Consider the following 27,250-nt stretch of genomic DNA (forward strand, 5'->3'; position numbering starts at 1 on the left):
GACTCGTTGAATTTGTCTCTGAAGCAGAATTCAATTTTTTCTGCTTATGTTCATAAAGGAAATCTGTCCTCACCATCGCAACAGCGGTGATCACATATCAGTAATATATTCCATACGTAGATATTAATCTGCTTTTTTGTGAGGTATTTGATTGGATTTCCTGCCGTGTTATGGCCTGCTGATATCCTATCATACTGCAGGCCGTTTTTGATGAAATCCTCAGTCTGGCGCTCTGATGTCTGGCTGACGGTGGCCGTGGTTCAGGTTATTGTCGGGTCTCTGTGTCAAAACCACACAGTAAATCTGCAGAAATGAAAGCTCCTGCCACTTATTTACATGTCTCTGAACTGATCACAGGCAGATTTATGTGAACGCAGCTGCTGATTTACTGCATGAATGCTCCAGATATTTGCTCTGCTTTAGTCTGGATACAGCTGCTGTGTGAGAATGACTGGAAAATCCCAGTTCAGTTTCTGAGTTTGCATTAAGCCAGATAACACAGATTTACGTAACTGCGTATGTTGTCTATATTGACTAGAATACATTCCAAATATAAATTGAAATAAATAATTGATTTTTTTTTTTTATTCTGTTTAAACTGTCAATTGCCAGAATAAATTTTAAATTATATTTTATAATTTTCAGTATGAATTACCCATAAATGCAAGATATGGGCCAGGAATATTAGATCATATTAATAACTTCAAAATAAAATCTCATTAGTTAATGCATTAACATCAACAAAACCATAAGCAATACATTTGTTACACTATTTATTAATATCTGTTAATACTGGTTAATAAAAATACAACTGTTCATTGTTAGTTCAGGTTCATTAACAAATGTTATCATTGATGGTTCATGTTAAGTAGTTAATGTTAACAAATGGTATTGCAAAGTGTTGAATTATATTTAAAATGCCACAAACAGAAAATAGTATTTAATTAAATGTCATTATATTTAATTACTTAACATTTTATTGCTCTAATTTACTGCAAATTCCACCCATATTCATTTATGCTAATTGTTTTGACAGTATTGAAGTTAAAGCTCAGAAAAATGTCTAATCTGTTGAGAAACAATATTTTCTAAAAATCATGGGAGTATATAAGCATTATTAATGATGCATTTATTTTAATATATAAAATCCTCTACTGAACGCCTCATTCTTTCATTCCATTCAAATCCACTTCAGCATCATGGAGCAACACCAATTCAGCTCGAACAACATCAGGACCTGAAAGAGACCAGTTGGTAAATCCAGTAAGTATAATGTGTCTGAGGTGTGAAGCGGTCCAGAGATTCAGTGCGACGCAGTCATGGAAGAAGATTCCAGCACAATGAGTGTCCCACATGCCCAAGCTGTCAATGATTTATGAATGAGAATCTTTCGCTTCGCTCTCTGTAATTCCCTCCAGAACAGCTGAAAGAGAATTGAGCTTTCATTACAGCAGCCCGTGACAGACTCTGACTCCGGCCAAACCACAGCCGTCTGAGAACCATTTAAAGCTGAACGGTGTCATTTTTATGATGTTAAAGGAATCGTATAGGCCTACCCAAAATGTCCATTAATACAGACTGTAAATGATTTTTAGAAGACTCCTGGAGTGCATTTTTACTAGAAAATACTATTTAAGTCTTTCTTCAATTCATGCTTAATTCAATGTGTTACTTGCCGATTCTTTGTAATTATTTGGAAATTTACTAGGAATTTCTTGGTGAAAATTGATTCTACACCATATTTCTCAGTAAATGCTGCTGAACACCAAAAAATAAGATACTAGGGATATAAAGATTGCACCCCGAGCCGACTGAAAATGTGTGACTCAAGAGAAATATGTGACTGTTACAGCTGGGGGTTTATATGAACGCATCTCTGAGGGGAACTGCTTGTCTTCCAAAACGTTTAGATGGTATTTTCTTTTAATATGTGTCAGAGAAATAAAAGCGCAACCATCTTTAGAATTTTGTCTTTGAACTTCTGTTTTTGCGGTAGCCCTAAGCATCACTATTGAAGAGTAATTAGCTGGCGAAGTGGATTTACTTATTGTAGAGTTAACGAAAGTTATCATGAGCACTGTAATGTTTAAAGCGGATGTCAAACCAAACATCAGTAGGCCGGGAAGGTTTTAAAATGAGCGGTTCGTTCATAAATTTGTACTGTGGAACTACAAACGGAAGACAAAACAACGAGCGCAGCGCTGAAAAGGGGCGGAGCTCCATAAGCAGTGTTTATAAGCGCAGCACTGCTTCGTTTACAGCGGTAATCAAGTAATGCTATATCACTGCTGTTCCATAAGCGCCACCTGCTGTCAGAGAGTGAATTAGCGTTCTCATTTAGCCCCTCTGCTGTTTTGGTTTCGTTTCAGTTGTTTTATGTTGTACAGTTTCACAAAGCTGAAGTCAGACCATTCTGTTTTTGCTTCAAATATCTTAATTTTACAATCTAATTCAAATAAAAAACTGCTCATGCTGTGTAAGAGCACAGGCAAAGCTTGTTTGTTTATATGAAGAGATTTGTTTAAAATTTCAATTTAATTTTGTTATTTGACATTTCAATTTCATAAAGAAACGTGCAGCATTTTGTATGAGAAACAATAAAAGGACACCTTTTTATCCATAATTTGGCTTAAATCTCGTTTTGTTAAAAAACATTGTGAGAAAATCATATTCTGAAATCAGTATCATGAATTGTATTGCATCATGAGTTAAGTGAATCGTTACATCCCTATATGGCACGATTTGGTATCACTTGATGTAATCAAAAAACAACACATACAAATGTATCAAATATCATTTATTTCTTTTTTATAAAATCACTTTTAGATCTTAAAAAACTCCAACTTTCCTTTTATTGTTTGTAATGATGTAAAATAAAAGTCTTTACAGGGTCCAAGGATGAAATAATACATGAATAAATACATGAATCCTCATGGGTGCTAAATACAAGTACAAACATGAGGCAGAGTGAAAGAGCGACCGAGATGTTTCCTACAAAACAGGCAGGAATGTCAGTACTGAACCATCAGAATAACTCCAGTGTTTGACAAAGAAAACTAAACCAAGTGAACAAGAACAGAGAGACGATATGTATGATCAACGCTATAGAGGAGATTGTGGTGCTGAAGGCTAACAAAATAATGCAGAAGTGTCTTGAGAAAAGGCACATTCATTTGAGACAAAAAAAAAAAAAAAAGAGAGAAAAGCCTGATTGAATCCTGATATATGTGACTAGAACCTCATAATAGCGATATCTTATTTGGAAAGATGTTTGCCACACTTTCGGCCCAATTCATGCACATCAGTTCAATTCTACATTAATGTCAAACAAGTCAACACTCCTAAATAGGTTTTTCCTCATCTTAAATGATTTCGGACATTTTGTTCTGTATTGTCACATTACTCCATGTTTCTTTCTTGTGTCAATAAAATAAAGCAGTCCTATCAGATGATCGCCATGCAAATATAGGTATTATATTAATGGTCAAGCAAAATCACTACCAGTTCACACATTTATATCGTCACATGTTCCAAACCATCAATGTATAATATTCAATCCTACTGTCTTTAATAGGGAAAATGCTCTTACAAAAGCACTGCATATAGTATTTTTAATTTTTTTTGTAATTGTAGGGACTTTAAATCTTAAGTCAATATAGATGCCATATTTAATTTACAGTTGGTTGAATATGGTAGATTGTTTAAGGTGCTATATCACGTCAAAAATAAGTATTTTTCTTGACAACAAAACAGTGCGACCCACTGAAACTGTACGCCTGTCCTTCAAGAACATTAAATATAGCATCTGCCCTGACTAAAGACCAAGTGTATGGATTTTGGACAAAAGTACTTTTGAATCGGTCTCCACTGAGACAGCCAGCTCTATCCATCCCAATCCGAGAAAAACAGGAGTGATAATGAGTTAATAGTTCTTTCTTAACAGAAAATCAATGGAAAACGTTCTCAAAACTCGACGTGAAGCTTTGAGTGAATGACGTCCTCCCGTAATCAAGCATTTTCAGACGTTTCATTGATTTGCGAGAGTAAATGCGAAACTAGTGTTAAATATCTCTTTACAACTACACATCCTGTGCTTTGACTCGAGCCGCTGAGCGAGTGATTCTTGAAATACATACTAGCCACGTACATACTGAAACAACATAGGGATTATTGAATCTAGTTTTCTGAAATTTAACCATTTATTGAACCTTTAGAAAAAATATAAAGAGATTTAAACAAATGGATTGGAACATCCATTTAAAGAAAGAAATATTAGTGAACAAAGATGTGCTAGCATTCAAAAATGTTAGTAAACCACCTGTTTTAAGTCCCTCCATGTTTGTCATTAGACAAGTGATGTCTGCATGAACTATTTGTTATTATTAGATTGATTTGTAAAAGTGGTTGTCACTATGTGAACTTTATTGAGATGTAAAATGTATTTGTCACTCCAAGTTCAGACAAAGATGAAGCAGTCAGAAGTGGAGTGACATCTGAATTAGCTTAAGTGTGAACGTGGCCTCTGATATGGTATTACACTTGTAAGACTCGCAACAAAACCAGACAGACAATGAGATGTTTGCGACATCTAAATCATTAAAAAATGTGTCTAAATCATTAAAAAAAAAAATACTAAAATTATGTCAATTTAACAAAATACACTAAAAGGCTTGTATAGAAAGAAAGAAAAATCAAAAAATTTGGGCCAATTTATGGAAAACCTACGTAGTAGCCACATAAACTCTGGCTGACTTGTCAAAACTGACAATAAAAGAGAAATGGATTGCAACAGAATTTAAAATGTTTGGTGTTTTAAAGAAAGAAACATTAGTGAGCGGAGATTAGAATGGGTATGAACATTTTTACATTTTTTTTTTTTATTTTAAAACCACCGTCAACAGATTTGGTGTTTGAAGCCCCTCCATGTTTGTCACTAAACAAGTGGCATCGCTGCATTAACAACTAGTTATCATTCATCTGAATTGTAAAAGTGGTTGTCATTATATGAACATTTTGGATGTAAATATGTGTCACTTCCAAAAAAAACAAAAAACAAATTAAGACCAAGGTAAGTCAGAAGTGGAGTGAGATCTGAATTCGCTGCAGTGTGAACGTGGCGTCTGATATGGCATTACACTCGTAAGACTCGCAACAAAACCAGAAAGAAAATTAGATGTTTGCAACATTGTGTCTAAATCATTAAAAAATACTAAAATTATGTCACTTTGACAAAAAACACCAAAAGATTTGTATAGAAAAAAAAAAAAAATCAATCTAAACTTTGGGCCAATTTGTGGAACACCTACATTTGAATCCAAATATAAGCAGCATGAACAAGGTGTTTTTGCATTCACACAAAACCCCTTTGGACTCCCAGATACGGTCCATCTGAAAGCTCAGGCACTGTGACATTGTGTGCGGTGTTTCGCACGCTTGACTTCTCCGCGGGACGTCGTCCTGCATCTTCAAGAGGGGCGTAACGCTTGCCGAAGGCAGACTGAATAAATATGCACGGCTGGACTGCGGGCAACCCTTCCAGCCAGGCGTATCACACATCTAACATGGAGAGATCTGATCCTGAAGTTAAGCGGTAGTCTATATTCTGACTGCATGTGGATGTGTGTGTGGCTGCCCGGCATTGGCTAATTTGCCATGGTCACCGTTGTCATTGGCAAAGTATTACAAGAGGGGGGTGTGGAAGACAGAAAGCTGCCAATATTGGCGTGTCTTTGTGTTGTGCTAAACTCAGCCAAATAACGTCAAAGTGGTCTTGCATCGAACCTCTTGCTTTCATATATTTATAGTTAGTGACGATCTCTAACAGATGGATCTTCTTGCAGCACAACACTTCCCCCAATCTCGATGCGCTCCCTCCCTGAGGGTTTCCGTGCCCGTTTTATCCCTGTTGATCTGGTTTTCAGGGTTCTGGGGGGGTTTTCGGATGCCGTTTCCCATCCCCGTTCAGAGGGAAAGGGTTTCTCAGCTTCGTCAGAGTCTCTCGATGTCTCTGTACTTTTTGCGCAGTATCGATACCTGGTCCTTGAACAGAACGGGATCCAGTCTCATCTGCGAATGGACCAGGGGCATGGTGCCAAACCAGCTGGCAAATTTGTTCATGCATGTCTGCCGCTGGGCAAAGTGGTCAGGATCTGCCCAGCGTGATGCCCGGGATGTCTGCCGATGAAAGAGAGAGCTAGTTAGCTGCTGTATCCACTTTATTTTTAATGTAAGAGCGGATGCGGTCATTTGTAACTTGAATGCGCAAGACATCTGGTGTCATTTGCTTCAAATTATTTTAGCTGCACAAACCTGTTATTAAACAGATTGATTAAAACACTCAATACTGTTATATAAAAGCTATTTTATATATTTATATGTATTTTCATTCTTTTTTGCAATTAATTTGTCACAAACAAAAATTGGCTTGTAATTTGCTTGCAAATATAATTTTAGCTAATGTAAATTGGACTATCAAAAAAACATCTCAATTAAATTTTTTTTCCCAAAACAAGCTTTATTTACTACCTTAATTTACCTTTATTTAAATCTTTTGATGTTGATGTGAGATATAATCCAGGCATGCTCTTGACAGCAGCATTACTACAGTTAACTTAAAACATATTGTTACTTGAAATAAAATAAACATTACGTGATATAATATTATATATAAAACACTTAATTTAACAACTTAATTTGTTTGCGCTTTTAAGCAATTACTAAAACTAAAAACTACTAAACTAAAATTAAAATGGGAAAACATAAAAATAAAAACTAATTCAAAATATTCATAAAAACTATAATAGTATCTAAATGATACTAAAATAACACTGGTTCTTGACAGGTATCATCATGACATTCACTCATACACCAAAAATAAACCATCTTAGATTTGCAAAAATTGCTGAGAGAACACCGAACTCATTCAAAATAACACAATCTCAATATGAGAATAGCAGAAGCTGTTGGAGGAAACTGAAGTATTTCCTCAAGTCATTATAAGCTATTTTTGGGAGGTGAAAACAGTGACGCACTTGTCTCAAACCCTTCCCCAGAATTCCCGATTTAACTCTGCAGGAAATACTAGCGCACACACAGCTAAACATATGAGGTGAACACCTGAAACTGAGAATGGTGATTTAATGCATTTTGTACCTGTCCCATCATCGTCTCCTTGTACTGCTTCTTTTGAGTGACCTTGATAGGAGGCATCTTAGAAACAGCAGACACCAGGAAGTTCATGAGGATGTCTTCACAGTTTGAGAGCTGGTCAACCATACTCTTTAAGCTGCCAGGCAGGTATTGTGTATACAAGTAGTTATAATACCTGGAGTAAAAAATATAGCCTGTTAACACCTTTATAAATCTTAGGGCCTAGGGAACAATTTGGTACTTCAGAGCATTTTAGTTTCAGCAGTATAGGAGGTTGGCAGCTCATTCCACAGATAAACAGAGAAGGTGAAGGTTCTGGAAAGCGTCGTGAAGGAAACTTACCTGTGGTAGAAAGCAGCTCCAGTCAGCACCATGGAGTAGTCATTGGTCCACTTGGAGGTGTAGCCCCAGCGCTCCTTGTTAGAGTCCCAGAAATGGCTCCGTGCGGGGTATCCCACGATCCTCTCTGGGAAACTTTGCCAAACCGTAAAGGCAAAATCCACCTGCGGAAACAAGTATTCTATAATAAGTACTTACTCAACCATGCACACATAAACTCTAAGATTTGTCATTGCGTTGAACAATTTAAATGGTTTCCAAAAGCTCAAACACAAACTCTGAATTCACATTCCTGCATAAAAAGAGCATAACTCAAGTTAGTGGTTCAAGATATCGATATCTAGAGAGCAGCATGACTGGTAACCAAATTATTGCTGAAAATACAATTTAAAGCTCTATTTTTTGTTTGAAATTAAAATGTGACGCATTTTGTTAAAACATGAATCAACGTAGTTTGCATAGTAATAATGAAAACTGGAATAATGCAAATCTTGAAACCAGTTACAATTTTAGTGTATTTGCCAATAAATAGCTTTGTTAAGTATAAGCGTTGGCAAACTTTTGTGACATTATTTTAAAATTCTATTGATTTCAACAAATCAAAAAAAAAAAAACAGCATTTAAGTATGACAACATATGACAAGGGATAAAAAAAAGGGTAATTACGACTTTTTGTTTCACAATTCTAAAAAGAAACATCTGAATTGTGAGATAAAAACTCAGAATTGCAAGAAAAAAGTTATTGTAATTAACCGTTTTGTTTTTTATTTTGTGGCAGAAACAAATAAACAGAATTGCGAGGTGTAAACTCAGAATTCCGAGGAAAAAAGTCAGAATTGTAAAAGATAAACTCAAAATTGTGAGACGAAAAGTTGCAATTACCTTTTTTGTTTAAAATAATTCTATTGTGGAAACAAGCATAATAATCTTACTTGTTCATAAGACATATTTTTCAGATATCCTCCTCTCATTATCTTGGGAGATTTGATGTTATTAGAGACATTCACACTGATGAGGCAATCATCAAGGTGATCATTACCAAGTAACTTGTGTGTTTATGCTTCATTTCATTGTACTTTTTTTTGGTATTTTTTCTCATTAAAGTTACACAATGTAAATTTTTGTCCACTAGCAGTTAAAGTTTAACTGGACAAACATTAACAAAGTGTAACTTTAACGAGCACAAGTACCAAAAAAGCACAATAAAATGAGCACTTATTTAATATAATACTGATGCAAAATTCACAATAACCTAGAAGCGTTCTGATTTGTTGGCTCACCTCTGTAGTTGAGAGCACAGTGTCTTCATCCAGACTCAAGACTGCATCAGTTTTGATGTTCTCATAGGGCAGGAATCGGCTGCTCATCACCTAAACGTAATCAATACACGAAACCTCTAGAAAATGCTCAATATCTTTGTCTTTAGTTAAGATAAACATTCAAGGCAGAGCACAAAACCACGGCAACAGCAAATCTATACACCATCCATCATTTGTCATTGCAGGCGAGTAACACCAGACACTTCATTTGATATGATGGGAATATAAAGACAGCACGGTTGAATGAGTGGAGATTCACCTTGCTCTCGCCCTCGATTACGATGACTGGAACAGAGGTGGCGGGCCAGCGGTGCTTCGCAGGAAGAGGCTTGTCACAGTTCCACAGAACAACGATCTAACACAAGCACATAGTGAGAACATCAGATGCTGTGAATTCAGCCTGCACCTGGATCATTTCTACTATTCAGTACACCCTGGACCACAAAACCAGTCATAAATTGTGATTTATACATCACTGATGTATGGTTTGTTAGGATAGGACAATATTTGACCCGAGATACAACTATTTGAAAATGCAAAAAAAAAAAAAATTTAAAATGAGAAAACCACCTTTAAAGTTGTTCAAATGAAGTTCTTAGCAATGCATATTACTAATCAAAAATTAAGTTAAGTTTATATATATTTACGTTAGGAACTTTACAAAATATCTTCATGGAACATGATCTTTACTTAATATCCTAATGATTTTTGGCGTAAAAGAAAAATAATAATTTATAACGATAATTTTGACCCATACAATGTATTGTTGGCTATTACTACAAATATACTCATAAATATACTTATGACTGGTTTTGTGGTCCAGGATCACATATAGACTATTGCTCAAAAGTCTGGGGTTGGTAAGTTTCTTTAATGCTTTTGAAAGAAGTAAAGAAATGCATTAAAAATGGTAATACTGTGAAATATAACAATTTAAAGCAACTGTTTTCTGGTTTAGTATATTTATAAAATGAAATGTATTGCTGTGATGCAAAGCTGAACTTTCAGCTTCATTACTCCAGTCTTCAGTGTCACATGATCCTTCAGAAATCATTCTAATATGCTGATTTGCTGTTCAAGAAACATTTCTGATTATTATCAATGTTGAGAAGAACTAAAATCTTTACTGTCACTTTTGATCAATTTAATTTCTTTCAGTATTTCTTTAAAAAACAAAACAAAAAAACAAACATACTTTTGAATGTTAGCTGATGTCTTAATAAACCAGATTAAATCATAAACTTACAATAATTAATTTTATTCTATACTGTAAGTCTTTTCTAAAATGCCTTTAGCATTTGCCAGTTCCTCAATGATATCATCTTCCAGGAAATTACATCATTTTAGAGGGAAAACAACAGGACAAACATCTGTAAGTATAAACAATGGATCTGATGAGGTATGTGATGTCCTTATGAACTTTATCTCTTTATTAATATTCAGTTGAATTTTTTGCACTTGTGTAAATAATCAAGTTTGAATTCATGAAGATGAAGTGTCTGAACTTGACCAGAGAGTATTTCTGTGAATCCAGGCTATAAAACTATACTAGTATCTCAATGATACTAAAATGATACACTGATTAAAAATAAAAGTATAAATATTAGATGAAAAAAAAACCTGCCTTTGCAACTAACTGAAATAAAAAGATTAAGTACTAAAAATAAATGAAAGTTAAATAGAACTATAAAATCCCCAAAAACTAATCAAAATAACAAAAGCACATAAAATGGCTAAACTGTACAATTACAACTGAAAATATAAAAAATTATTCAAAATACTATAATAGTGCATAAAAAATGCAAAATGAACACTGACCTGGTCACAGTACTGTGATTTGGCCACAGCCACTAGCAACTTGAAAATCGGTTGAGACTGAGATACGAGAGGCGTGACAGCGTGAATGACGGCTGTGAACTTCTGCTGTGGTTTAACACCTGAGAAGAAGATGATCAATATATTCCATCCAGACAATTCATATATATAAACTACTGACTCCATACCCATAGCACGTTAGTAGTAAACAGCAATGGCCTGCTTACCGAGTACAGCGTAGAAGAAGGGAAAATCGCCCAGGTAGGACGAGTATTGGGGCAAAGTGAAAAGTCCTCCGGGCAACCGGTTCCACATCAGAGTGCTGCGGGCGTTGTGCTGCAACACACGGTCCTGAATGATCTGGGAAAACCAGTCCAGAAAGAGTTTGGAAAGTTATGAGATGAATCTCTGAATGATTTCATATCACTGGTGCTCATTAGAGGTTATCAGACTCACTTCAACATTAACAAGGCACAAATCTCACGAGCGTTTAACTTTAAACCTTAAACATGAGGCCAGCTGGACTGCAGCCATGTTTATTCGGACACGTATTAATGCTCAGTATCACAGATCCACCCTTCAAGACCTGACCCGGGTGTCCTCTTACACACCAACAGCAATCCAGCACGTCTCAGAGCTGCAATGTTTCCTCCAGGGAGAAGTGTGTGAAACCAGAGCCTGAGACCGGCCTGATGTAGCTCTGTCTTCATTCAGGAATAGCTCCCGACATGACTGACCGCATGCGTTTGCGCATTTTTCATTTGAAGCTTATTTTTAGAACCATTTAGATTTTTTGCAAGATCTAATTCACATTATGGTAATTATTTAAAATATTTATAAGTAATGACTATTTATGCTAATTTGACTAAATAATTATCATTGTGCCTGGATGATTCTCATTACATTTTTATCATTCGATCAGTTAAAATAATGATCATTACAAACTCATAACTACACCCGATTGTGGATGCATTGCAGTAATGAGAACTGTGCTGTGAAAATGTGCTTAATAATCATGACAATCACAGGGCAAAAGTCTTAATGGTTCTAAAATGAGCTTTTTTTTCTGCAAATTATCATTTCCCAGTTTTTCCCTGTTCATTTTTAGGGTGAAGTATGTATGACCTGGGCAAGTTTTTGTGGGATTTATCCGACTAGTTTTTAGGTCTTGATGGCTGCACGTCTTGTTTTAATTGATCAGGAAGTTGCTTACCTCCAGTGTAGTGAGCACAATTTTCTCCACAGAAGAGAAATACGCTTCCCACAAGAACTGCGTCTGCTGGCGGAGAGACAGAATACGATCTTGATGGATGGAGCGAACCGTCGATGGAATCTGTGAGGAGACGGGAGCAGTGTGATAATGTATTTTCTACTTGACAGGCCTTTCCAATCGGAGACACCAGTTAAAATAACTCAAATTTCTCCCTTCAGACGGATCACTCTGACAAACTGGGATTTTTCAGACAGTAGATGAATTTTCACGAGTAAGTTTAACGGAACAGTTCACCTCAAAGTGAAAAGCTTTGTTATTCACACTCATTTCAGACTTTTGCTTGGGTGATTGCTAGGTAGTTTATAGAGTGTTGACATCTATCTAGTTGCTATGTGGTTACTGAGGTAGTTGCTAAGGTGTTATAAGTGATTGCTGAGCTACAGTAAAGGTGCTATGAGTGATTGATAGGCAGTCAGACAGATAGATAGAATGACAAAATGATAGATAAAATGATACTATAGAACGATAGATAGACAGACAGATAGACAGACAGATAGATAGATAAAAGAATAGAACATTCAATAGAATGACAGAACGATAGACAGACAGACAGATAGAATGTCAGAAGGATAGATAGAATGTTAGAACGATAGATAGAATGAACGATAGAACGATACATAGGACGACAGAATGACAGATGGAATGATAGATAGACAGATAGAGACTGACAGACAGACTGATAGAATGTTAGAAGGATAGATAGAATGAACAATAGAACAATAGATAGAACGATATATAGAATGATAGAATGCTAGAATAGAACGATAGGACGATAGATAGATAGATAGATAGATAGATAGAATGATAGATAGAACGATAGATAGAATGATAGAAAGAACGATAGATAGAACGATAGAACGATAGAACGATAGATAGATAGAACGATAGAACGATAGATAGATAGAACAATAGATAGAACGATACATAGGACGACAGAATGACAGATGGAATGATAGATAGACAGATAGAGACTGACAGACAGACTGATAGAATGTTAGAAGGATAGATAGAATGAACAATAGAACAATAGATAGAACGATATATAGAATGATAGAATGCTAGAATAGAACGATAGGACGATAGATAGATAGATAGATAGATAGATAGATAGATAGATCGATAGAAAGAACGATAGATAGAACGATAGATAGAACGATAGAACGATAGATAGAACGATAGATAGAACGATAGATAGATAGATAGATAGATAGATAGATAGATAGATAGATAGATAGATAGATAGATAGATAGATAGATAGATAGACTACTGCAAGAAACACTGGAACACAGCCTTAGGTCTTGCTCAGTCTGTGGTTCTGTTGCAGTATTTACTGAGAGGAGAAGTGAGTCACAGCAGGTGTGAGCGATTATTAAAATCTCTCATCACTGTAAACACAAACGGCCCTTGAGGTGGATTTCCATTACAAATATCTCACTGGCCGATTAGTCTCACCTTTTGTTGAGCCAGTCAGTGCCACAGGGGCACGAGAGCATATTAAATGCAGAAATGTGCTACTGCGGCCTGACAGAAGCTGTCACTCCTCTCACCACAGACTGCCTTTCTGCCGCAGGCCGCTAATCGGCGAGGGCAAGAGGTCCCATTTCAATTACAAAGCAACATGCACTTGCTTTCAGCGTGGAATCTCCAGGGGTCTGCAGAACGTCACTGATAGTTGCAAGCTTGTGCCCGGCAAATTAGCATGTGACATTAGAACGATTTAATTCAGGCATGATTAATTAATAGAAAAGGCTTGAGATTGCATGAGGTTAAAACTAATTTCAACATATAAACATGTCTCCATTCCAAAACCTTGCATTTTAAAATTCAAAAGTGCATGATTATACAACTAGGGCCCTATGAGATCGGTTATATTTTTCCCCAAATTCAATAAAATTTTTCCAACATGCATTTGTCCATTTAAATTTTTCTGGACTCCATTTTAATGGTTAGATAAAATCATAGAATCATTAAATTATTAAACTTATACAATTTAACATCAATTTATTAAAGGTGCAACAGGTGATTGAAAGTCTCTTCACATCCTGATAGCAATCATTAAGTTACCGTAAGTAGTCTAAATGTATTCATATGTATTTATATATGTGACCCTGGGCCACAAAACCAGTCTTAAGTGTCAATTTTTCAAAATGGAGATTTATACACCATCTGAAAGCTGAATAAATAAGCTTTTCATTGATGTATGGTTTGTTAGGATCGGACAATATTTGGCCGAGATACAACTATTTGAAAATCTGGAATCTGAGGGAGCAAAAAAATCTAAATATTGAGAAAATCGCCTTTAAAGTTGTCCAGATGAATTCTTAGCAATGCATATTACTAATCAAAAATGAAGTTTTGATATATTTACAGTAGTAAATTTACAAAATATCTTCATGGAATATAATCTTTACTTAATATACTAATGATTTTTGGCATAAAAGAAAAATCTATAATTTTGACCAATACGATGTATTTTTGGCTATTGCTACAAATACACCCCAGCGACTTAAGACTGGTTTTGTGGTCCAGGGTCACATATTCTGTGGAAGGCGTAGGACCAAGAAATGTTCGTCCAATCAAAACACTCGGTCTGGTTTTTTTTTAATGTATTTTAATTTTTCTTGTAATCAAATGAAGGCAAAAACATTATTTTAATCAACATTTTATGGCAAACAAAGTGCTACTCAAGAATTTACTGTTAAAATTGGAAGAAGAATAAAATGGAAATATTTTGATTAAAAAATAAAGTGTGTAAAAATTAGTGTAAATAAAAAGAAGGGTCTAAAAAGAAGTGTTTTAAACATTATTGTTATTAATATAGTAATATATTTCTGTCACAATTTCTTCAAGTCAAACTTATTTTGATGGGTTGTTGTGAAATATGACAATAACTTCTATTAAATACAAGTATAGTGAACTCTCTCTCATAAAGTGAACTCATAGCAGTTCTGGAGATGAAGGTCACGTGTTCTTGTCCTCATATAGTCAGACAGCAAATGCTGAAAACATGTCTGCATCATTCATTGCCAAATTCCATGACATTCCACATTATACAGTAATCCGTGATTCTGTCTGTGTTTTTGAACGCTCTATCTAGTTTTTTGAGCACCCTATCTTACCTTCTAATTCACTTTCTTTTGGCAGCACTGCATGCACTTTTAACAGAGAAGCCAATACTAGAATGTATTTTAGTTAAGATGCTGCCCATATAGGCAGCAGGCAGCTCACTGAATTTGGGAACAGAGCTGTTGTTTCAGACAGGAACAAGCAACAGAATGAATCACATAAGCTGAGCTATAGATTCTATCCTGATATATTCTGGAAGTCGTACCTGTAGAAGAAGTCTCTCGTCCCCAATGACAGCGGCCGTGTGCCAGTCGATGATCTCTGAGAAGGGAAGCTCCCAGCCATTACTGAGCATGACGGGAACACAAGCAGCCTGCACGCACACACACACACACACACACACACACAGACACAGACACAGACACAGACAGACAGAGGCGAGTTAAAACAGGCTGAAGAAAAATAAAACAAGCGTCATGAAAATTTTATTAGCGTCTTCGAGTGGAAAGTCTGAAAGCAAGAAGAGCTCTGACTTCAGACTGAGAAATGAGGAATCATGGTTTATCAGATCAGTCATGTTTCTGTTCCATCTTGAGCTCTGGGAAATCTGGCAGCGACAGGGAAACACAAAGCATGGCTCTGCCTGTCTGAACTGAGGCTTCACGGGTCATAGCAATGCAAAAGGATGTGAGACGATCATCAAGAACAGAGAAGGAGACCAATGCAAAAAGCTACAGGGAAAAAAATCTTTAACAAAATATATTTTTATATATACAGTATATGCACCAATATGGCAATATACAATTACATGCAATACGGACATTTATTTCAAAAGGAATCAAGCACATTCAAGCAGCTCTTCTGTGTATGTACACTGTCAAACATGTTCACCATTCAGCTACAAATTAGCTGTTGTGTCTTGTTCCTGAAGTAGCGCTGTAGCAGCAGGTACCAACAGACAGATGGTGCATTGTTTATAATATCTAATGACTACCTGGTCTCCAATTTGCATATCAGCTGCCATTATTGGTCATTAGTGCAGAGCTGCATTCATTATTTAGGATGGAGTTACAGTGAAAACAATCCCAAAAGCTCAAAATATCTCTTATCACCTCAGTACAGTTTAAAAAAGTGTTTGTTCATAAAGCATTATAGTAGCTTGATACCGTGTATTGTTTACTAAAACTAAAACTATTTAAAGTCAAATAAAATAAAATAAAATAAAATATTAGATGAAAAAAATTAGAAGTGTTGCCTTGGCAATTAATTGAACAAAGATTAAGTAGTAAAATTACTAACTGAAATAAAATAATCTAAATTTGAAATAAAATTCAAAACAAATTCAAAATATTTAAAAAAAAAATCTAATAAAAATGACAAACCCATCTCTCAAAATAAATATAACTAAAATCAAAATAATTAAATAACTAACTAAATTGATACAAATAAAAGCAAAAATTCCTAAAACAATAAAATAAAAATACTAAAATAACACTGTTATGGAGATGGAAGATAAAGATGAAATTATATACTTTTTATTTTTTTATTATTATTATTTATTTTATTTTATTTTAGTAAATGTGGACATGTAATATTAAAGGTAAAAAAATTTTTTTACATGGTATCACAGTATTTCCATGCTTTTTGAGCATGCATCATGGTGATAATATGAAATAAAAAACACATGAATAAATACAAATAAAACAACAAAATGACTAAAACAAAATAAAAACGCTAATTTAAGCTATTCATAAAAAAAACTGTTATATAATATGAATAATACTAAAATAAGACTGTTACCAAGTCCAAATATGTTTAATTCATTTTTTATAGTTATAACATGCACAAGTGTGGACATGCTACCATATACCAAGTTATTTTGAACATGGTACGACAGTATTTTAATGCATCACAGTAATAATTTTTGTTGGGTTTTTTTCTGGACGTGTACCATAGTATATAAAAGTGTTAATAATTCAGTATCATGGTCTGTATTAAAAGCATTATCTGTCATCAACAGAAATTTATTGTAGATGAAATCCAATATTTTATAACTGTGTGTGTTTGCACAGGCTTGCTGTCCTGTCCCTAATCTGTTAAGCTGCTCCCACCCTCTGACCTGCCCTCATCTCTAATATCATCCCACTGTTATGGACTAATCCTTGCAGTGTCATTAAACAGCGCTTCAATCTGCTGAAATACATACAGACCAATACAGCCCCCGAGAGCTGAAGACAGACACAAACGCACATACACAGCATAAAAGCCCAGAAAACCTCAGCTAGTCAATCCTCAACACCCACACAATTCAAAACACAATATATAATGGCCTGTTAAGCCTCATGTCTGCACAACGTCAGACAACCTGAAAGAGCACAGCCGCACTCCCACACAATACACAATAGACGGCCATCTGACATTACACCGGCATCACAGCATCATAGAATAGTGCTGGTTATGGATAAAGTGTCTATTAAAGTGTCTTATGCTCACCAAGGCTGCATTTATTTGTTCAAAAATGCAGTAAAATTCTTAAACATTATTACAATTTAAAATACAATTATCCCTGTGATGCAAAGCTGAATTTTAAGCATCATTACTGCAGTCTTCAGTGTCACATGATCCTTCAGAAATCATTCTAATATGCTGATTTGCATAAGAAACATTATTATCAGTGTTGAAAACAGTTGTCCATCTCAGTGTCTATTTTAGTGGAAAGTGATAATTTTTTTTAAGATTCTTTAATGAATGGAATTTTATTAATTCATTGTCACTTATGACCAATTTAATGTGTCCTTTCTGATTTGAAAATATATATTTTTCCATGTATATCACATAGTCTTAGTACTGCAATGATGATGAAGTGTGTGTGTAGATGGGCTGGAAACACAGAACCTGCATGCAACTGCTAAGTGTCTTCCGTTGGCAATCGGTATTGGCGATGTGAAGGAACTGGAAAACTGTACCTGCAGAGCCTCCAGGAAACGGAAAGAGCCCAGGCGGCGTCCTCGAGGCACGAGACAAAAAGTGGAGTTATGCAGCATTTCTTTATAGTCATACCTGTTGATAAAAAGAAAAACAAGGAAGCACATATTAAGAACCAAGGTCAGAAAACATCCTGCTGCAGGAAAATAGGAGGTGCACATCCTATTTGCATGGAAACTCAGTTACGATCATCACATCTGGCGCAGATTGTGAATCAAGCATGTCAATGGTCTGAACACACTCATACATTCACTTTGGGGTAAAAGCAACTACATACTTTCCAGTTTACAGGACCTTTTGAGTCACAAATATCACTATAAAACTACAGAAAAACCCATGTCAGAGCGACAGAATTCCCTCCAAATGTTGTCTCAACTATTCAAACACAATTGCTGAAGAATTTCAACTATAATTACCACAACTAGTCCAAATAACCAGCTAGATCTCCATAGCAGCAAGCAACTGGCAAATAACCAAAATACTCTAGCATCCCATAATAACCAGCCAAAATTCCAACGCAAGCAGCCAGAGCCCAAAGCAAGGCTTAGTAACCAGCCACTCAGCAACTACTCAAAATACCAAAGCAACCATCTAGAGTACCCTAGCAATGTCTATTAACCAGCTACAACATCTGAGCAACCAACTAGAATGCCACAGCAGTGTAGTATACAGAGTATACTGAGCAGAATACTGCATCCCCCAATGCAGTGAAGCATAGCATACATTATTATATTTCATAAAAGAATTTGAAGACTATTTTTTAAATCTAAAACACTGTGAATAAATGCATTGCACATGATGTAATACGTGATGTAATTCATTTTCATTGAAATCAAGGTGTTTAGACTACAGTTTGTCATAAATACTATAAAATCATTCTAATATGCTGATTTGATGCTCATGACACATTTCTTATCAGTGTTGAAAACAGTTGTGCAGCTTCACATTTTTGGTGAAAACAATGATACATTTTTTGCAGGATTCTTTGATGAATAGAAATTTCAACAACAGCATTTGAAAAAGAAATTGTAAAATGTAAACCTGTTTTTACCACAAAATAAAAAAGACTTTTTCTGAGTTTATACCTCACAAAATCTGACTTTGTTTCTCGCAAATGAAATTTATATCTCATAATTCTGAGTTTAGATCTCGCCATTCTGAATTAATAGTGGATACTCCACTCCTACCCCCATGTCGTTCCAAACCCGCAAAAGCTTCGTTCGACTTCGGAACACAATTTAATATATTTTGGATGAAAACCGGGAGGCTTGTGACTGTCCCATTGACTGCCAAGTAAATTACACTGTCAAGGCACAGAAAAGTATAAAAAATATCGCCAAAATAGTCCATCTGCCATCATTGTTTCAATCTGAATTTTATGAAGTGACGAGAATACTTTTTGTACGCAAAGAAAATAAAAATAACGACATTTATTCAACAATGCACCATTTTTGAGAGCATCCGATAGACGCAAAGTGCGTACGCTATTCTCGGTCATCAGTAAAGCATGGATACGTTTTGTACGTTTATTTACGCTTTGATTTGAACGGAAACATCATGGAAGCGTTTTGTTCTTTGCGTACAAAAAGTGTTCTCGTCACTTCATAAAATTCAGATTGAAACAATGATGGCAGATGGACTATTTTGGCGATGTTTTTTTATACTTTTCTGTGCCTTGACAGTGTAATTTACTTGGCAGTCAATGGGACAGTCACAAGCCTCCCGGTTTTCATCCAAAATATCTTAAATTGTGTTCCGAAGACAAACGAAGCTTTTACGGGTTTGGAACGACATGGGGGTAATTGATTAATGACAAAATTTTCATTTTGGGGTGGAGTATCCCTTTAACATCTCGCAATTCTGAGTTTAAATCTTGCAATTCTGTCAAAAAGTCAGAATTGTGAGAAAGTCACAATTACCTTTTTGTGTTTTTACTTCATGACGAAAACAAAAAAAATGTCTCCTGTTTGTCCTAACATCAGTCTAACCTGCTTTGTGTAAAAGGGGTTACAGACATTTAGTGTCATACTATGAATCACACCCGAGTGTGCACAGACAGTCAGAAGCGAGCTCTTAGAAATCCCCGTTCACGCTCGTGACCTCTCGACCTCTGCTTTGTAGGCAGCTCTTGCACTATGGTGGGATAAAAGCTTCAGCAAATGCTTTGAGCAGCGTTTCAGTCAGCACTTGGATTAAGGGGCTGTTTGGAATTCCTAATGCGACATTCCTGCTTTTTTCGCCCGTCTCGCCCTCCCTTCTCCTCTTTTACACATTCTCCACCACGTTCTCTGCTCCTTCTCCTCCCTCTCTCCAATGAGTAATCGGTGATGCTGTGCATTCCAATGTGAAGCCCCTGAGGTCTTCCTTCACCTCTGCTCTTCAGCGCGGATGAAGGAACAGGCCAGGACGCCTGCGGACAGAAACTGACTGGGCTTCGGCCCTGATGCTCTCTGGGTTTGAGATGAGCGGTAAAGCTCGAGGTTGAGAGTCAGCAGGTGTTGCAGGATGCTGTAATAACCTCAGATGACCTGTTGGCTCAGTGGGCAACCTGATATGGGTTGTCTGAAAATAGGACGGGATAATGCACTCGAAAGACTTCATAATTCGGCAGCACCACACGGCTTATCCTACCGGCTCATCCTACCGGCTCATTGTGTGCAGACTCTCAAACAGATATTAAAAAAAAAAAAAAAGTTGTATGTATTTTCAATACAGTTAGGCTGTCTGCAATTCATTTAATGAGCAAAATAAATCTTTGGTGGGACTTAATTTTATTCATCACAAAATGACTGGATCTGGAAAAGTGAGCACACATACTAGGATGGAGTTAAAAATGTTTTTCATTTATGATTATAAATGAATGGACTGGGTTCAACTTAAGCTCTACGTGCAGCATCTGTTGCATGTCAATTTTCATAAAAAACAATTTCAACATAAGTAATAAATAAATAAAAGTATGTCAAAAAATGTCAAAAAACAAATTACTAACACTACTAAAACTTAAACTAATGATACAAAACATAAAAATGATATAAAATAAAGTCCAATTACAAAAGAACATAAAATTACCATATTTACTAAGATTACTAAAACTTAAATAAAATAATATAATTAAAAATATAAACATGAAACCCAATTTCTAATACTAATAACTACTATAATAGTCAGTAAACAATACTAAAATAACACTATCACAAGTCAAAAAGTTCTCAGATTTGATGATCTCAGATGCATTTGATGCTTTAAGCACCTGTTGTCCAAGATTTGATACAAGCAGTTTTGATTTGAAACTTGTTTGTTATGTATGAAATACAGTTGTGTACAGGCAGGGCTGTGGACAATAAGCCTCTAGTTTATTTCTTGAAACCGGATGGCAGGCAAGAGCACAGCACAGTACACGGCTCCTGTTATAATGAATAGCAGTGAGTTCACACACGCAGGTCAGGAATAACTGCAACCCTGCACCATTACTCAAACACAAGCAGCCAGTCGAGCGCAGTGCAACCTGTTCATATAACACGCTCGGGCCGGGGCGAGGAAGTGATGGAGTGGGCTGTGGGACAGAACTTTCTGCTGGAATAAACACATCCATAATTCAGCTCCACAGGCCACCACGCTAATGATGACCACACGCAACTCCATGACACACTACATTCCTACTAATAAAGCTTCTTTACTGGCATTGCTGGTTCCATGAAGAACCTTTACATCCATGGAAACTTTACACTGCACAAAAAGTACTTTATAGTGGAAAAGAAGGTTCTTTAGACTATAAGAAATCATGCTTGTTTTAAGAACTGTTTACAGAAAGGTTTTTGGGGGAACCAAAAATGGTTCTTCTATGGTTTTGAACATTTATTTTTGGAACCTTCACTTTTAAGAGTGTACAGGGAAACCGATGTAAACAAATAGACTGTGTGTGATAAGATCAGGAACGTACATTAAATATACAGTCAACTTGGAATTCATGCTGACTTTAAATGAATGTTCTGCATTCAATGCAGCTTGCGCTCTATTAGAAGCATCTGTTGAATGTTTATTCCCCCCACACACACACAAAAAAAAAATGTATAACAAAATTTTTTTTCCAATTTTTCAATTACTTTCAACCCTGTTTGTAAAAAAAAAGGGAAAAGAAAGAAAGAAAAAAAAATTAACATTTAAGTAAAATAAATAAATATTACATAAGTAAATATAATGCATAAAATAATTTAATATAACAGATATAATAAAATAAATTAAATTAAATACAATACAATATTTTAACATTTGGCTATAAAATAAAAATAAAATAAAACAAAACAATAAAATAAAAAATACAACTGGTTCTAAAAATAATAGTAAAAAAGAAATAAAAATAAAATAAGTCTGTATACAGTAAGGTATAGTTAAAATATGTGCTAATTTGAAAGTATTGAAAGCCAAATGAATATACGCAACACATTATGGCCATCTATCGCCAGTGGTGCTATACTGTTAACTAAAACTATTTAAAAGGTTTTCACTACCTGAAGTAAAGCTGAAATAAAACAAATTCAAATATCAGATGAAAAACAAAAACTGAATTATATTATGTTTATGTTAAAATGACTGAAATAAAAGTAAATTAAGCTAAATAGAAATGACAAAAAAAAAAAACTAAAGAAAACATAAAATTATTAAAAGAACTTTGTGACTGTTTGAAGCGGTCGGCTGATGTAAAGAAAGCGTGACGTTGCTGTTGAAGGTGTCTTTTAACTGTCGTCATGGGTCGGCAAACGCCACTCACCCGACGCAAATCTCCTCTATCAAGTTGACAAGTGTGCAAGATGCATAAGAAATAAGAGGGAACTAGAACGTAGGCAGTCAAACTGTCGTAAGTTTTCTTTGTTATGGTTATATTTGGCATTGTTGCCATAGCAGCAGCTTGGCATGGGTGGCATCTGTGCCTTAAATCAGATTAGTGGAAATGAGAGCTCGCATGGCAACTGCTGGTTTCACCAACACTGCCAACCTACTTGTAATGACTGTGTAATCAGAACAAGACTAAACCCGTACTTAACGGGTACACATACACGCACAACTACACACACAACTTCATGTGCTTCATTAACTGTTTTAACATCCATGGGATCAAGAGAAGAGCAGCCTCTGAAGATACTGAAGCAGATCCAGAGGAAAGCAGTTGGTTCGAGTCTCTTGTGGACGGTAGTAAATCCACGACGGCCATCTGGGAGGCAGCATGACAACATATGCGCTTATGATACAGATTTATGATGCCGCATTTTGTCCTATTAAAGTCCATTCACATAATACAATAAACTGACTCATAAAGCAAAAAGCCACACTGTTACAAACAGCCCAGCACAGTGCATTTGGAATATTATAATATTTATTTTATTTGTTAAATCCCCCATTTTTTCCTTATTGCAAATGAAAGTCCATTGTACTGTGATCTGTTCTTTTATAACAAAAAATAATATTCAAAATGCATGAAAAAATATTCAAAATGCATCAAGTCATGATATCATAGATATAGATGCAGAAGAAAATACCATGACCTTGTACCATAGGTTCATGAACCACATTGTAAACGTACCATGGCAACAAAATACCAAAAAAACATGGTGTTACCATATTAGACATACTGTAGTGCAGTATGAAATGAATGTACCATGGGTTATGGTATTGTAATCATTCAGTATAATGGTGTGCATAAACTGGCCAGTATAATTTTTTGTAGAAATGTAGAAATTTTGTAGAATACTTTTAATCAGCAAGGATGCATTAAATTAATCTAAAGTGAGAGTAAAAATTGTTCCATTTCAAATAAATTGTGTTAATTTTGAACTTTCTATTCATCAAAGAATCCTGAAAAAAAGTATCAATTTTCACAACAATATGAAGCAGCACAACTGTTTTCAACATTGATAATAATAATAAATGTTTCTTGAGCAGCAAATCAGCATATTAGAATGATTTCTGAAGGATCATGTGACACTGAAGACTGACGTAATGACGCTGAAAATTCAGCTTTGCATCACTTAATTAAATTACATTTTAAAACATATATTCAAATAGAAAACAGTTATTTAAAATTATAATAATATTTCAAATATTTACTGTTTTTATTGTATTTTTAATCAAATCCTGGTGAGAATATAGAAACTTCTTAAACATCTTTCTCTTTAACATTAACACTAAATACAGGTCTTGTAACTGTAGACAAACTGCTTTATGCTTCTGCTGGTTAAACTCGGTCTAATAGAATCTAATAGAGATGTTTATAGAAGAGTCACTACAGCGCCAACTGCATGCTTCCCCTTTAGCTTGTTAGACAAAAGATGCCATTTGACTTCCTCAAACAACAATGCATGTTAAGAGCAAAAGTGCAACGCTTGCATCCGCTGTCTGCACAATCAAGAAAATAAGACATTAATGGCTTTGCCGATGTCCATTTATCCTGTAATCCCGCTCTGCTGACAGAGTGAAAAAGCCATTTGTAAAGTCCAGAAGAGCTACTGCAAAATACAGGAGTCATGCTAGTGCAAAAACAAAAAAACAAAACTATTTAATAGTATGCATTATAATAAACACAATTATATTGCATGCATTTATATGGCATGTAGCTGTCAAAAAACATGACACACAAGCTCCCTAAAGGTGAAGTGTCACTTTAAACACCAAATGGTATTGCAAAAGTGCTGACCAGATTCAAACAGATCATCACCATCTCAAACCACCGGCTGAGCCAATACTGGTTAAGCCTGGCCCATCTACTTACTAGTCGCTTTTACAGCCTCGTTTTTTGTTTATAATCACGGCCTTACAAACCATTCTAACTCAAACTTTGAGGGAAAAATATTTTTCAATAAAAACTGAATGAGTTGTTGAGCTGAATGGTGTTGACGTTGAAGTCATGCGACTGTAGCCTATGTTTACAATCTGGTTATTGTATTTAGGCTTCATAAAATTTTTGTTAATTTGTGAAGATTATCATGACGAAAAAAGCATGCAATAGGCATAAACTTTTGCAGGTCACAGAGTTTATTTTCTGCAATAATCCAAAAGCCAGTGGAAAATCCTATTGGGTTTTTGTCGAGGGATCCATCGTGATAGTTGGCCCTCAAAAACACGTCATCACTGCAGAGCTCTATAAAAAACAACCATCTGGATGGTTAGCATTTCTACATGAACCGAACGCAGGGAATTAGCAGCATCCAAATGAACTAACTTTCAAACACAAAGCACATTTGCTAAGAAACTAGGACACGTCGTCGCAAGGTCTTCTGTCTCTCCAGAGTCAGAAAAACTTCCCCGCAGTCGTAACTTTCACTCGAGTTACTTTTGATTGGGCTAAAGGCTAAAGGCTACTGGAAAGTTTATCCGCATTGCTGTGGCAGATGGTCCAAACGGATGTCTGGCCTCAAGGGCAAATACAGCTGATTAATTATCCACTGCAGACTGTGTCATTAATCATAACCGACTCGAGTTAATATCATCCTGTGCTGTCCTGTAATTACGCTGGGAATTCACACTTGGGAACTTGGGATTTATTCTCCGAGCTGCCATTATCAAAACAACCCACGTGTACGCCACCAATCAACAACACAGACAGCCAGGTGTGTTTATTAGGGAGGATAAAGCGGTATTAAGGTGCCGATATACTTCAAGCGAAGTCGAAGAATAAACTGGTGTCATTTCGGAAAAAATGAGGTCAAATAAAGTTGTTTGGAGTTCGTTTAGGGGGTTTAAGAGAGTTTGCCACAGCGAACTTCACACAAAAGTTTGTTCTGGCTGGTAAACACCTCTGAACTCCCGTTGGTCAGTGGTGATTATGCAATAGGTGGGTGTGGCTTTGAGGCTCCGCCTTCTTCAACATTGACAATGTTTTTCATTTTTAAATGCATAAATAAAAAATGCTAAAAAATTTATTACAGATGTAAACAACAAAAACATACAACGTACAAATAAAAAAATAAGATAAAATAAAAGATAAAATGACAAATAAAATAAAGGCACAATACATCGGAACAAAGCAAACTAACTAAAAATGAATAAAACCATAGTAAAAAAAAAAAACTTAATATAAAAATAAATAAAAACATACAATGTACAAATAAAAAATTATAAATAAAATAACTGACGTAAAGAGAAGTACAGTACATAACAAAGCAAATAAACTAAATAAATTAAATTATAAATAAACCATAAGTAAACTATAAACAAACAAACAAATTTATAAATAAATATGAACTACCAAAACATGCTAAACAATTCTTATGTAAGTAAAGGTTCAGAGAGAAGGTAAAAAAATATATATTTATTATAAAAGTAGTAAGCTTTTTCCGTATTTTAACTACAAAATGACTAATACAATGATGTTATTTAAATAAGCACAAATTAATTGAATACCTTTACACAGCATTTAACTCACTTTTAAGCACTTCATGAATAACGTGATGTGACTTTTCTTGACTGGAGTGCAAACGTCCACATCTCTATGATCGGATGCTTTCTTAACAGCTGGTTTCTCACCACTGTCATTTTTGTTGTGTTTATTTTATCATTAAGAGAAAAGGCACAGCATATATTTACTTATCTAAACAAAGTTTGCAGCCACGTCAAGATGTCCACTAACAGTATATTGCCATTTCAGATATCTAAGCGAAGAACGTGTAAGAACTTTGCAGTGAGTATATTGGATGCTTTAGGTTAAACAAGGAAACTTTCCGTTTTTTTTTTTTTTGACCCATGCTACAGTGGTGTGCTCCAACTGTTTTCTGTCAGGAACCGTGTCTCAGACCTGAGGGTGAAAACACAGCACGGTCCTGTCTTTGAGATTTCCCGTCCTTATTAAAAGCCTAGAGTGGGTGTAGAGCGGGAGAGGAAAGGGCAGGGAATCAGTGACCCCGGCAGCGGCAGGTCTGCGGAGCTGGAGGGAGGTGAACGCAGTCACTGAGACGCACTAATGAGCTCACTAGCTCTGCCGGACGACCGCTGAGGCCCGACAAAGGTGCCGATTCGGTGAGAACTAGTCACAATTAGGAACGCGTCTCTGAGCGCATACACACGTCTACATGACTAAGGTGTTGCTTCCTAAAGAAGGGGTGTGTTTGTTTGTGGCAGGACGGGACATGAGTTTCAGACAGTGTCGTGGCCCATGTTGACCCTGGCCATCTGGCTGGCCCGTAGATGTTGCTCTTGTCTGTGGAGAAAGAGCTAGCAGCTGCCTGAATGTTCTCACTGGTTGTGCTCAACATGTAGTTAATGTGCATCCAGGGCAAGTGCAGTCTACGGTTTAATTGGACACATTTAATGAGA

General features: G+C 35.7%; 1 protein-coding gene across 1 annotated transcript in view; it reads right to left on the minus strand.

Annotated features, from left to right (window-relative positions):
• Positions 1-2,782: 2,782 nt before the first annotated feature.
• Positions 2,783-27,250, minus strand: part of ext1a (exostosin glycosyltransferase 1a) — a 54,195-nt gene continuing 29,727 nt past the window's right edge. The window contains exons 2-11 of the mRNA XM_058747026.1: positions 17,929-18,022; positions 15,228-15,335; positions 11,836-11,955; positions 10,850-10,982; positions 10,626-10,744; positions 9,067-9,162; positions 8,769-8,858; positions 7,492-7,652; positions 7,153-7,324; positions 2,783-6,174 (exon numbers count right to left, since the gene is read on the minus strand). Of these exons, the coding sequence (XP_058603009.1) occupies positions 5,989-6,174; positions 7,153-7,324; positions 7,492-7,652; positions 8,769-8,858; positions 9,067-9,162; positions 10,626-10,744; positions 10,850-10,982; positions 11,836-11,955; positions 15,228-15,335; positions 17,929-18,022 (1,279 nt within the window). The 3' untranslated portion in view covers positions 2,783-5,988. The remainder of the gene's footprint in view (positions 6,175-7,152; positions 7,325-7,491; positions 7,653-8,768; positions 8,859-9,066; positions 9,163-10,625; positions 10,745-10,849; positions 10,983-11,835; positions 11,956-15,227; positions 15,336-17,928; positions 18,023-27,250) is intronic.

Source organism: Onychostoma macrolepis, chromosome 16, assembly GCF_012432095.1.
Source record: "Onychostoma macrolepis isolate SWU-2019 chromosome 16, ASM1243209v1, whole genome shotgun sequence".
Taxonomy (NCBI): Eukaryota; Metazoa; Chordata; class Actinopteri; order Cypriniformes; family Cyprinidae; genus Onychostoma; species Onychostoma macrolepis.